This window comes from Vipera berus, assembly GCF_964194415.1.
Source record: "Vipera berus genome assembly, chromosome: W".
NCBI lineage: Eukaryota > Metazoa > Chordata > Lepidosauria > Squamata > Viperidae > Vipera > Vipera berus.
Genome location: NC_138210.1, coordinates 74,593,742 through 74,607,482, shown reverse-complemented (window position 1 = coordinate 74,607,482; position 13,741 = coordinate 74,593,742). Strand labels below are relative to the sequence as shown.

Sequence of the window (13,741 nt, the reverse complement as noted above, 5' to 3'; positions counted from 1 at the left end):
GGCTCCTGGTTTTCTCATTTTGGAAGTGGGGCTTTGGGAACACAGAAGGGTCTTTAAACAAATCGAAAGATGTCACTGAGAACAGACAGAAAAAAAATATCTCATTTCCCCCCCACACACACCAGGGTAGACCTTCACAGCTGTTGTGGTACAAATTGCAAATGTCCCTTTTAGGGGTAGTCCTTGACTGACAAGTGTTTGCTTAACAACACTTCAGACTTGTGACAGTTTTGGAAAAAAAGGGACTGCCAACCTATCGTAAAAGTTACCACCATTGTACACCCTCCACACTCAGGGGATCAAAATTCAGGTGCTTGGTAACTGGCTGACGAATAGAATGGAATAATAAAATATGGAATAGAATAGAATAGAATAGAATAGAATAGAATAGAATAGAATAGAATAGAATAGAATAGAATAGAATAGAATAGAATAGAGTAGAGTAGAGTAGAGTAGAGTAGAGTAGAGTAGAGTAGAGTAGAGTAGAGTAGAGTAGAGTAGAGTAGAGTAGAGTAGAATAGAATAGAATAGATATTGGAATATAGACTAGACTAGACTAGAATAGAATAGAATAGAATGGAATAATAAAATATGGAATAGAATAGAATAGAATAGAATAGAATAGAATAGAATAGAATAGAATAGAATAGAATAGAATAGAATAGAATAGAATAGAATTAGAAATAAGGAATAGAATAGAATAGAATAGAATAGAATAGAATAGAATAGAATAGAATAGAATAGAATAGAATAGAATAGAAGAATAGAATAGAATAAAGAATAGAAATAGAATAGAATAGAATAGAATAGAATAGAATAGAATAGAATAGAATAGAATAGAATAGAATTAGAAATAAGGAAGAATAGAATAGAATAGAATAGAATAGAATAGAATAGAATAGAATAGAATAGAATAGAATAGAATAATAAAATATGGAATAGAATAAAAAATAATAATAATAGAATAGAATAGAATAGAATAGAACAGAGTAGAATAGAATAGAATAGAATAGAATAGAATAGAATAGAATAGAATAGAATAGAATAGAATAATAAAATATGGAATAGAATAAAAAATAATAATAATAGAATAGAATAGAATAGAATAGAACAGAGTAGAATAGAATAGAATAGAATAGAATAGAATAGAATAGAATAGAATAGAATAGAATAGAATAGAATAGAATAGAATAATAAAATATGGAATAGAATAGAAATAGAAATTAGAATAGAATAGAATAGAATAGAGCTGGAAGGGACCTTGGAGGTCATCTAGCCCAACCCCCTGCTCAGGCAGGAAACCCTAGACCATTTCAGGCAAATGGCTGTCCAGTCTCTTCTTAAAAACTTCCAGTGTTGGAGCATTCACACCTTCTGGAGGCAGGTGGTTCCGCTGGTTAATTGTCCTCACTGTCCGGAAGTTTCTCCTTAGTTCTAGGTGGCTTCTCTCTTTGAACGGTCCCTAAATGAACTGGGCGTAAGTCGGGGACTTCCCTGCAGTTTTCCGAGTGGGATTTAGCAGCTGGCTTTCTCTCCGTGTGCCTCCCCCTGATGGGCCTCTTCTCTCCCTGCAGGTTCCAGAACGAGGGGGGCTACGTCTTGTACCCCCAGATCGGGGACCGCTTGGACCTTATCTGCCCCCGCTCCGTGCCCCTCGGCCCATTCTCCACGGAGGACTACGAATACTATAAGTTGTACCTGGTCCAGACCGAACAGGCCAAGCGCTGTGAGATCCTGCGGACCCCCAACTTGCTCCTGACCTGCGACCGGCCCGAACACGACATGCGATTCACCATCAAGTTCCAGGAGTACAGTCCCAACCTCTGGGGTCACGAGTTCAAGTCCAACCAGGACTATTACATCATCAGTAAGCATGCCCTTTTTTTCTTTTTTCTTGGGTGCACTTCTTTAGAGGCGGTCCTCGGCTTACGGCCGTCCGTTTAGCGAGCGTTCAGGCTTTCCCCCCCCCCCGCGAAAAAAGTGGCTTATGGCCGTTTTTCTCACACTTACGACCATCAAACGTCAGACGCTTGGCAGCTGGCTCCTATTTATGACGGTCACAGTGTCCGTTCCTCCCCCCCCCCCCCCGGAGTCACGTAATCCTTTTTTTTTTTTTTTTTGGCGGCCTTCCGACCAGCAAAGTCAGTGGGGGAGGGAGAAGAGCCAGTCTCGCTTAACGACCGTGTAGCTAAGCCAACCCCTGCAGGGATTCCGTTAACAATGGCGGGAAGAAAGGTGGTGAAATGGCAACAAAAGTCACTTAGTGGCCGTCTCGCTTAGTGATGGAAATGTTAGGCCGGAGTGCGGCCGTAAGTCAAGGACTGCCTGTATGGGAAGAAGGGAAAAATTCACTTTTAGAGGAGGGGGACTTCAGCCCAAGCGTTGCCCAGGCCCCTCCCTTCCCCATGGTGGCGGACTACACTTCCCAGAGTTCCCAGCCAGCCTGCTGCGGCTTCTCCAGCACATCGGGAAGGCTGGGATGGGGGGGGGGGACAAGGATGGAGAAGTGAGGTTCCCCCCCCCTGAATCCAGCTGTGCTTCAACACCTGGGCATCCCTTGCAACGTTGCTGGGGGAATTTTTTTGGGTGGGGGGTCTATTCCCAATGGGATGGGTGGGGGAGTCCACAGAGGCGGTTGCCGGCCGCTGTGTTCGCCCCCCCCCTCCATCCCTCTCCCCAGCCTCCCTGTCACATTGTCTCTGGATGCCTGGGGTGGCCCTTCAGCCGTCGCCATGGCAACTGTCTCCCCGCAAACCTCGGCAGGAGCTGGCGACTTGGCAGTGGTGCCACCGCTGCCTTGTGGGAACCGGCCCATTTTGCACGTTTGCACAGGTGCGCGCGCGCACACACACACACACACACACACACAGAGGGAAAGACACTGGCACGCTCCTGCCCATATGCACACCTGCCTTTTAGAAGCGTCCCCCGCTTTGTGGTTACCGTTTTACAATTTTGCACATTTGCACCAACACAATGTGCACACACACACACACACACACACACACACACAGTGAGACTCCTGCCCCAAATGCACGCCTGGTTTTTGGTCTGCTCCCCCGCCTCGTGGTTGCCGTTTTACAGTTTTGTACATTTGCATCAACACACATGCATGGACACACACAAACACACACACACACACACATACGCATGGGGACACACACACACACACACACACACACACACACACACACACACACACACAGAACGACTTTCCTGCCCAAATGCACAGCTGCCTTTTAGACACTCCCCTGCCTTGTGGTTGCTGTTTACAATTTTGCACATTTGCACCGATACACATGCACGCGCGCGTGCACACACACACACACACACACACAGAGGGATGCTCCTGCCCATATGCACACCTGCCTTTTAAGAGGCCCCTCCACCTTGTCGTTGCCATTTATAATATTGCGCGTTTGCATCAACACACACACACACATGCACAAACACAAACACACAGAGCGATGTTCTTGCCCAAATACACACCTGCCTTTTAGACACTCCACTGCCTCGTGGTTGCCGGTTTACAATTTTGCACATTTGCACCAACACGCACGCACACACGCAAGCACACACACGGCGAGGCTCCTGTCCAAATGCACACCTGCTTTCTAGAAGGCTCCCTTGTGGTCATCAAGCCTGACCCAACCTTGTCGGTGCAAGGACCTGGAACCCTCCCCTCCCCCCTGCCCCTCCATGTCCCAGACTGGCTGTTTGGGCCTTGCACCTGGTGTTGGGGGGGGGCTCTGATTTGGGCAGGGCTGGGGTCTGAATAAGTGTGTGCGTGCGTGTGTGTGTGTGTGCACATGTGTGTGTGCCCTCCTTCCTCCCTCTCTGCTTCTCGGGTGACCTTGGGCAGGGAGACGTTGTGGAAAGGAAGGGGCTTACCCACCCAGTTCCCCCCTTCCAGGGCACCGCAGGCGTATGCTTCTGAACAGACAAATAGAGCGCGTCCTCGAATTACGACCATTGGTTTAGTGACCGTTTGAAATGACAACCGTGCCGAAAACTGCCCTCAGGACCGCTCGACCGTTGCAGCCTCCCAGTGGGTCACCAGATCAAAATTTGGACGCTAGGGGCAACTGACTTGTATTTACGACGGGTGCAACCTCCCGGGTGTCCCCTGATCTCCTTGGGGCGACTATCGGACGAGCAAAGTCCGCTTCGCTTAGCGACCGTGTTGCTGGCTTAAGCCCTGCGCCGATTCCCTCAGCAACGGTGGCAGGAGAGGCGGCAAAACGGGGGCCAAGCTCGCTTAGCCGCCCCCTCGCTTAGCAACGGACGTTTTTTCGGGTCCTTCCTCTGTGGCCGTAAGGCGAGGACTGCCTGAACACACACACACACAGACACACACAACGATTGTGCGATGCTGCCGCCGGCGGGTGGCCCTCCTTTGGGGAGAGGGAGGGGCTGGAAGGGGTGCCACCCTGGATGAGGGGGGGCCCTAAATCTCCTGGCAAAGGATTTTGGTGCCTCGCTTTCATCTCCTGCCCCTTTGCACCCTCCGGGATCCATTCCCACGTGCACAATGCTGGCACGGCGGCCCAGATTCCTGCCTCCTTTTTCTCTTTCCTCTCAGATTCTGGGCACACCCCCCCCCAGGCAAGGAGATGCAATGGGGGGAAAGGGGGGGTTGCTGCCTTCTCTGGAAGCCCCCCCTTGGGCACTGCGGGGCTGGGGGGGGTGTTGGAAGAAGCCTAGATTTAGCAGCCAAGGAGCCTTTTAACCCAGTTTAAGAAAGGGGGGGTGTTCAAGCTCGCTGGCCTCCTTGACAGCCCCTCTCAGCCTGCCCCAGATCCCTTCTGTCGCCCCCTCCCTCCCTCCCATCAGCTGATGGGAGCACCCCCCCATAGGTCCCCCCCCGTAGCCGTGTGCCCACCACCGCGGTGCCGGCCTGCTGCCCTTTTTTGTGCCGCGGCGGTGTGGTTGACCCACATTTTTCCCCTTTTTGCAAAGGATTTTATGCGCAGCCGAGCATGAGGGAAGAGTAGTAGACAGAGGGGTGGGAGGGAGGGAGCCGGGCGGGGGTCCGGGGGCGGTGGGGAGCTGGCTGGGCCATCTAGGGCAAGGAGAGAGGAGGAGTGGGGGGGGGAAGCTTGCAAAAAAACCCAGGTTGCGCCTTGCATCCGGCGAGGAGGAGGAAGGGTGTGGGAAGGTCTGGAACACCCGCGGTCCTCTTCTTACGACGGCAACTTAGCTCAGCATTCAGGCCCCCGGGGCGAGATATTCGCCACGTTTTGCCCCGCCTGACGACTTTTCCGCCCGCGTCGCGGCGGTGGCTAAATTGGCAACTCGGCTGTTAAGCGAGTCGGGTTTTTGACCAGGCCGCAAAAGGGGACCCCGTGGACCCCAACTACACACCCCCCCCGTGCTCCACCCCCCCGCAGGACACTGCAACCGTCATCAATGTGAGTCAGTTGTCAACGCCCGAAGTTAAATCACGGAACCAGGGGAATGATGTTGGGATAAGACACATACACACCCCAACGCACACCTTGGAATAAGCTTCCTCTCTTAACCGAATAATTGAGGGAACAACAGGCTAAGAGAGTTGAAAAAGGGACCCTGGAGGTCTTCTCCTCAAGCGAGAGACCTTAACCCATTTCAGACAAAGGGCTGTCCAGTCCCTTCTTAAAAGCCTCCAGTGTTGGAGTATTCACAGCTTTCTGGTGGCAAGCAGTTCCACCGGTTAATTGTTCTCACTGTCAGGAAGTTTCTCCTTAGTTCTAAGTTGCTTCTCTCCTTGATGAGTTTCCATCCGTTGCTTCTTGTCCGGCCTTCGGGTGCTTTGGAGAATAGCTTGACTCCCTCTTCTTTGGGGCAGCCCCTGAGATACTGGAACACGGCTATCATGTCCCCCCTTGTCCTTCTCTTCATCATCATCATCATCATCATCATCATCATCATCATCATAATAATAAGAAGAAGAAGAAGTTGGAATGGACCTTGGAGGTCATCTAGTCCAACCCTCCCTGCTCAGGCAGGAAACCCTAGACCATTTCAGGCAAATGGCTGTCCAGTCTCTTCTTCAAAACTTCCAGTGTTGGAGCATTCACTGCTTCTGGAGGCAGGTGGTTCCACTGGTTAGTTGTTCTAACCGTCAGGAAGTTTCTCCTTAGTTCTAGGTTGCTTCTCTCCTTGGTTAGTTTCCATCCATGGACATCCCTAATTTCAGCAACCGTTCCTTATATGTTTTAGCCTCCAGTCCCCCGATCATCTTTGTTGCTCTTCTCTGCACTCTTTCCAGAGCCTCGACATCGTGGTGACCAAAACTGGACGCCGTATTCCGAGTGTGGCCTTACCAAGGCGTTGTAAAGTGGGATTAACACTCCACGTGATCTTGACTCTGTCCCTCTGTTAATGCAGCCTAGCACTGCGTTGGCCTGTTTCTCCTCTCCGTAGAGTGCTACGGCGAGCAATAGGCAGGGGGAAAAGCTTGACCATGGCAACCTGGTTTAATGTCATCCTGACCCGGTTGCAACTCAAATTGCAAAAATGTCCTTGTCCCACATCTTTCGCCAGGCGCAGCGGAGCCTCCCCAGTTTGTACGTCCAGTACAATGTACACATGTTGTACTTTGACAATAAAGGTTTATTATTATTATTATTATTATTATTATTATTATTATTATTATTATTATTATTATTATTAATTATTATTATTATTATTATTATTGAGATCAGAAATCCTTCTTCATCCGAGTTCCTGGTTGCAATCATACCTCTTATAAAGGGGTATTCCTACCGCTTTGTAAATCCTTAGTAAGGCCACACCTGGAATACCCCATCCAGTTTTGGTCACCCCGTTACGAAAAAAGATGGGAAAAAGTGCAGAGAAGAGCAACTGGAATGATTTAAAGGCCTGGAGACTAAAACATAGGAAGAAGAACGGTTGCAGGAACTGGGAACATCGTGTCTAGAGAAAGGAAGGAGTAGGGGGGACATGATAAAAGTATTCTAGTATTTGAGGGGCTGCCACAAAGAAGAGAGGGGGGGGGAGAAGCAACCTGGAATTAAGGAGAAATTTCCTAACAGTGAGGACAATTAACCAGTGGAACAGCTGGCCACCAGAAGTTGTGGGTGTTTCTTTTTTTTTAAGAAAATGCTATTGATTTTCTCGTTTTACATTTAAATGTTCGAAAAGCAAAGTTGTGGGCGTTTCATCCCTGGAAGTTCTTAAGAAGAGATTGGACAGCTGAAATGGGTTAAGGTCTCTTGGGTGAGCAGGGGTGGGTGGGTGGGCTAGATGACCTCCCAGGGTCCCTCCCAGCTCCATTCTGATTCTGATTCAGCTCGGATCCTGTGGCGTGCGTTGCTAGCATTCCTCTTCCTCATTCCTGGCACCCCGAGTCAGCCTTGCCTAAGGCATCCTCTGCTCCATCCTGGCATTGCCTTAGATGCCCCGGCTTGGCTCCGGAGGCCCGCGGTGATGTCCTCCCAGACGGGATGAGGCTGGCATTGGCACAGGGCGTGTCGGGACTACCTGACTGGCACCGGGATTCCTGCCAGCCGTCTGAGAGAGAGCAGCTGCATTAAAAACGCCTCGGGATTGCAGTGGCTCATTCAAGATCATGCTGGATCCGTGTCTGGACACATATTAAACCGCTTGTTTAAATATTAAATGGCCCGGAAGCTGTCGGGTGGGGCGGGCAAAGGAGGCAGGCGGGTGGATGGAGGGGCATCGGAGTGCCTGGCACTCCCATTTTTGTCCCTTTATGGGAAATCTTTTCCTTTATCTTCTCCGGCTCTATCCCCCCCAAAAAAGAGAGTCAAGATCGCAGCTGGGATCGTGCGAATGAGGCTCCGCCCATATTTTACGCGGTGGCCATCTTGACTTTTTTGACCCCCATCCTGAGGCGCCTCCGATCCTTGCCCTCTCGTTCCACCCAAGCGCAGTCAGCTCGGTACAACAGTCCTTGACTTAACAACAGTTCAAAGTTACAGCGGCACCGGGGAAAAAAAGGGATTTAGCAACGTTCTTCACACTTACGACCGTCGCGGCATCCCGATGGTCAGGTGACTTACAACCGACTCGCCTTTATGACGGTCGCAGCGTCCCGGGGTCACGCGATTCCCCTTTTGCGACCTTCTGACAAGCAAAGTCACGGAGGGAATCAAATTCACTTAACAACGGTGTTTCTAATTTAAGCCCTGCAGTGATTCACTTAACAGCTGTATGAAGGAAGGTCGTAAAATGGGACAAAATTCACCTTAAAAACTGTGTCACGTAGCAACATCAGTCTGGGGCTCAGTTAAGTCAAGGAGTACCTGAAATTCATTTCCGTAGCTGTCCATCTTAGTAAACGGCACCTCCGGGCAACTCGTAATTCGAAACGTATATTCCCATTAAAAATATTAAAAACATTTTTTAAAAACAATTTTGAAAAAACAACAACCCAAGAAGAAGCGTTAAAACAATTTTTTTTAAAAAACACATTAAAATGCCTCATTCGAATACAGATTGTCCTCAACGTACGACCACAATTTATGTTGCTAAGGGGGAAATTTGTTAAGTCAATTTTGCCCCATTTTATGATTTTTCTTAAATTAGCAACGCTGCTGTTCAGTCAATCGGGCTTCCCCGTGGACTTTGCGTGTCAGAAAGTCACAAAAGATGATCACGTGACCCCAGGACACTGTGACCATCACAAGTGCGAGTCAATTGTCAAGCATCCGAAAGTAATGCAACAGTAATGCAATTGTCAAGCATCCGAGGCTGCAACAGTCGTAAGGGTGAAAAACGGTCGTAAGTCCCTCTTCTCCAGTGCCGTTGTAACTTTGGAGGGTCACTAAATGAAATGTTGTAAGTCGAGGACCGCCTGTGCACGCAAGCCAAGACTTGCAACTGGACATTTGGTCGTAGAATTCGAGGACTTGCCTGTATTTTCGAAGCGGATGAAGTTCCTAGAGACGGTGCTCCAGGGTGGGCCCCACGAACAGCCTGCTGCAGTAGCCTAGCCCACCACGGGCGGTCAACCTCTAACTCCTTTGTGTCTCCCGCAGCCACTTCAGACGGTACCAAGGAAGGTCTTGAAAACTTGAAAGGCGGAGCCTGTTTGTCCAAAGGGATGAAGGTGATGCTCAAAGTCGGACAGCGTAAGTGATCCACCGGGGTGGACGCTACCACTGGTGGCAGGGTGGGTGGGTGAGTGACCTGTGGGGCTTGGAAATCCTGGCCCCACTTGGGGGGAGATGAACTGGGATGGTGGGGCGTCTTGGAGAAGACCCAGTTCTTTTGACCAGAAGAAAGATAGAGCCGTGTACAGCAGGGGTCCCCAATCTGTGGGCCACAGCCCACTACCGGGCTGTGGCCTTTTGGCCACCGGGCCGCGTGAATGGCTGGCCAGTGCAAGCACTCCCCCCCACTCGCACTAGTGCTGCCCTGAGCGTCGCACGGATGCTAGACCCGCCCCGAGCATCACGTGGACTCTAGGCCTGTCCCGAGCGTCGCATGGACACGAGGCCTGCCCTGAGCGTTGCATGGATTCTAGGCCTGTCCTGAGCATTGAGTGGACACTAGGCCCACCCTGAGTGTCGCGTGGACACTAGGCCCACCCCGAGTGTCGCACAGGCATTACGTCCGCTCCGAGCATCGCGTGGACACTAGGCCGCCCTGAGTGTTGCGTGGACACTAGGCACGTCCCGAGCATCACGCAAACGCTACATCTGCTCCAAGCGTCACAACACTAGGCCCTCCCCGAGCGTCATGTGTACACTAGGTCCGCCCCGAGCGTCGCGTGGACACTAGGCCGCCCTGAGTGTTGCGTGGACACTAGGCGCGTCCCGAGCATCACGCAAACGCTACGTCTGCTCCAAGCGTCACGACACTAAGCCCTCCCCGAGCGTCATGTGTACACTAGGTCCGCCCCGAGCGTCGCATGGACGCTAGGACCTCCCCGAGCATCGCGTGGACACTAGGCCGCCCTGAGTGTTGCGTGGACACTAGGCGCGTCCTGAGCATCACGCAAACGCTACATCTGCTCCAAGCGTCACGACACTAGGCCCTCCCCGAGTGTCATGTGTACGCTAGGTCCGCCCCGAGCGTCGCGTGGACGCTAGGACCTCCCCGAGCATCATGTGGACACTAGGCCCGTCCTGAGCATCATGCTGGTGCTAGGCCAGTGTCACGCACGTACTTGCGCTGCCCCTCTTTGCATCATGCGTGCACACATTCCCCAAGCTGTCCCTTCCATTTTTAAGCGGATCATTGCAATTGTTCAGTTACTAAACACGGTTGTTCACAGAATCTGGCTTCCCCCGTGGACATTGCTTGTTAGAAGGTCACAAAACATGACCACCCAGGACGCTGCAACCGTCATACATGTGAATCGGTTGCCGGGCATCTGAAATTTGATCCCATGACCCTGGGGAGGCTGCGATGGTCGTACCTGTGAAAAAACGGTCATAAGTCACTTTTTTCAGTGATGTAACTTCAAACGGTCACTCAATGTTCTGTTGTAAGTTGAGGACGGCCTGTATCTCACGCTTGGCATCTTGAAGATGGATAGACTTCAACTCCCAGAATTCCCCTTGGCAACCGGCTCACATTTAAGGCCCTGTTCAGTGTCCTGTGGTCACATGACTGTGGGGTTTCTGGCTTTTTTTTTTTGCCAGTTTCCAGCATTTATTTGCAATTTCCAGCAGAAAACACCCCTTGATGAAAAACAATTGCTTAATGACCGCAGTGTTCGTTTAATGACCACAATGTCATGAAATCGTCATTTGGTGAGCTGCTTAACAACCACTAGGATTTATGATCCTCATTCCAGGCTTAATTACAGTCCTAAGTCGAGGACTACCTGGGTGTTTGTACAGGATGCTCAGTTAGGCTTGTTAAGGCAGCCGCATCTTTTACGCGACGCGATCAGCTTAAAGAGTAAGGAATTAACCTTGCCTAGTGGTTAAGTGGGGTACGTAAACGCAACTTCTTTTATCAGTTTATGGATCCTAGTACAGCACAGGTGGTCCTCAACTTACAACAGTTTATTTATTAGCTGTCCGAAGTTACAGCCGCACCGGAAAAAATGACTCAGTACCATTTTTCACACTCACAAACATCGTACTATCCCCAGGTGATCAAAATTCAGGGGCAACCGACTCCTATTTAGGACGGTTGCAGTGTCCCGTGTGTGTGTGTGTGTGTGTGTGTGTGTGCAGTATGTGTTACTTGATTCCCTTTTTGCAACCTTCTGACAAGCAAAGTCAACGAGGAAGCTGGATTCGCTTAACGACCGTGTTGCTAACTTAACAATTTGGGTGATTTTCTGAAGAACCGTGGCCAGAAAAGTCGTCCCACGGGGCAAAATTAATTTAACAACAGTGTCACTTAGCAACAGAAATTTGGGACTCTGTTGTGGGTGTTAGTTGAGGACTGCCTGGATGTACACACGCACACAAAATAGGATAAATTGAGTCAAGGTCCTTGTGGGAATGGCAGCCGTGGGTGGGGGTGGGTGGGGGTGATTGTGTGTTGTGTTAAAAGGGTGACTGTAATTGTGTCATCAAAGCCACATCCTTCGGCCTGCTCGTAGAACGGGCAGCGCTTTGATTGCGTAGACGTGCTTTGCCATCTTCAATTTTTGTTTTTTGTTTTTTGGTACGCTCACCTGTTGGGTACCAAGGAGGGGAACTGGGGTCGCTGCTTCGGGGTGTGAAGCCCTCTTCCTGCTCGGATTGTCCCTTTTTCCTCTGCCCCACGTTTCCCTTTGCCCGCCAGATCGCAACACAGGCTCCAAATCCCAGAATTCCATGCCCGCCACGCCTGCTGAGAAGGACCGAGGGATGCCGGGTGCCGCCGAACCGAACAAGGAAATGGTGCCAGGTAGGGCCCTTCTCTCATCCCACCCCTGGGGACCTCTCTCTGTCCCCTAACAAGGGAGCCTCTTCAAATGGGTCGTTGCGACTGCCGTCACCTTAAGCCAGCAGGGTTCGTCATCCGCCGTCTGGCAAGGAGGTTTCCGTCGTAATGCGGCGCCTGAATATTCCCACGGAATGTTTTCTAGACACGCTGTGTGTCCTTCCTCCTTTCCTGTCTCTCTCCCTCCCGTTGCGCACGCAAATCCAGGTAGTCCTTGGCAAACAACTTTTTGCATAGCGACCGTTTGAAGCTACGGCAGCACTGAAAAAAAGGGGACTCGCAGCTGGTCCCCACACGTACGACCGTTGCAGCATCCCCGCGGGCACGTGATCAACATTCAGGCACGTTGGCAACCGGCCTGTATTGATGACCCTGTCTCAGGGTGTGTGTGTGTGTGTGTGTGTGTGTGTGTCACGTGATTGCCCTTTGCGACCTTCCCAGCTGGCTTCTGACAGGTAAAGTGAACGGGGGAAGCCAGTTTCGCTTAACAGCCACACGATTCATTGAACGACTGTGGCGATTCGCTCAAGAACAGTGGCCAAAAAAGTCCTAAAATCGGGGCAAAACTCGTTTGCTTCGCCAGAGAAATTTGGGGGTCGGTTGCAGTCATACATTGCGGACTCCCTGGACAGTCCTCAACTGATGACCGTAAGGAAGCCTGGAATTTTTGTTAGCAATGGAGTTCGTAAGTCGAGGGCACTTGTATTCCTCTCGAGGCTCTGAGCCCCAAGGTTGACTGTTGTGTCAGCTGAGATTGGAAACATCGCTAGGGCAGAAACAGTGTTTCCCGGTTTCCTACCTCAGTCTGGGTTGAGACTGATACTTTGGGGGTCCCAAACAGGGAAGGATTGGGGGCCCCCGCCAGTTCCTGTTTGCCTCCACCCTCCCCTTTTGCCAGGGATGGGTCAGAGCAGGGAGTGATGGGTCTTGAAATCTGAACGCTCCCCACGAGGCTGTCCCAGGCAGATTTCCGCCAGGCAATTAGCTCAATTAATCCGAGCCGACAGACGTGAACGTTGTGGTGAGCAGGCAGTGGCTCCTTTGGGATGCGCTGATGAGCCGAACCGTTTTTCAACCGCTTGTACAAATTGTGAGGAAGTGTTTCCGTGTCCTCCAGCTCGCGGCGGTCAAAGAGGTTGGTCCCGTAGGAGCACGACTGAACGCTCCTTTTTCCCTCTGCCCACAGGACCTCCGTCTGGAAACACCACCGGGAAGGTGGGCGGTGAGAACGGTCCCTTGCCACAGTCCAACGTCCCCATCATTGCCGGTGCAGCCGGAGGAGCAGCCTTCGTGTTGCTGGTGGCCGCGGCCGTGACGGGGGCCCTGTGTTACCGCCACCACCGGGCCAAGCACAGTGAGTCGCACCACCCGCCGTTGTCTCTCAGCACCCTGACCAGTCCCAAGCGAGCCGGTTGCGGAGGTAGCGCCAACAACAACGGCTCGGAGCCGAGCGACGTCATCATCCCGCTCAGGACTTCAGACAGTGCCTTCTGCCCGCATTATGAGAAGGTGAGCGGCGATTACGGTCACCCTGTCTACATTGTGCAGGAGATGCCGCCGCAGAGCCCGGCCAACATCTACTACAAAGTATGAGGCGATGGGGCGGCTGAGCTGACCCCTCCCGTGGATGGCCTTGGAGCGCCACGGTGGGCAGGCAAGGACACTCGGATTGGAGGGGGCGCCACGGGACATTTACCCTTCCTGCCCGTTCTCGTTCACTTCGGACGCTGCACACAGAAGGGTTCGACGCACAGGTGCCTGGTTCGCCTCCAGTTCTTTTTTGGGGGGGACAACCCTGGAACTGATATGGCTGCTGCCACAAGGGATCCCGAACAAGAGATGCAACTCCTGTCTCATCACGCACGCGCGAATTTGATAGTGA

General features: G+C 51.3%; 1 protein-coding gene across 1 annotated transcript; it reads left to right on the top strand.

Moving 5' to 3' along the window:
• Positions 1-1,782: 1,782 nt before the first annotated feature.
• On the top strand, positions 1,783-13,452 carry LOC308676810 (ephrin-B3-like; the record flags this gene model as incomplete). Its single annotated transcript, XM_081342840.1, has 4 exons — positions 1,783-1,867; positions 9,006-9,098; positions 11,719-11,823; positions 13,046-13,452. The coding sequence occupies 4 exons, from the start codon at positions 1,783-1,785 to the stop codon at positions 13,450-13,452; spliced, it is 690 nt and encodes a 229-aa protein (XP_081198966.1).
• Positions 13,453-13,741: the final 289 nt, after the last annotated feature.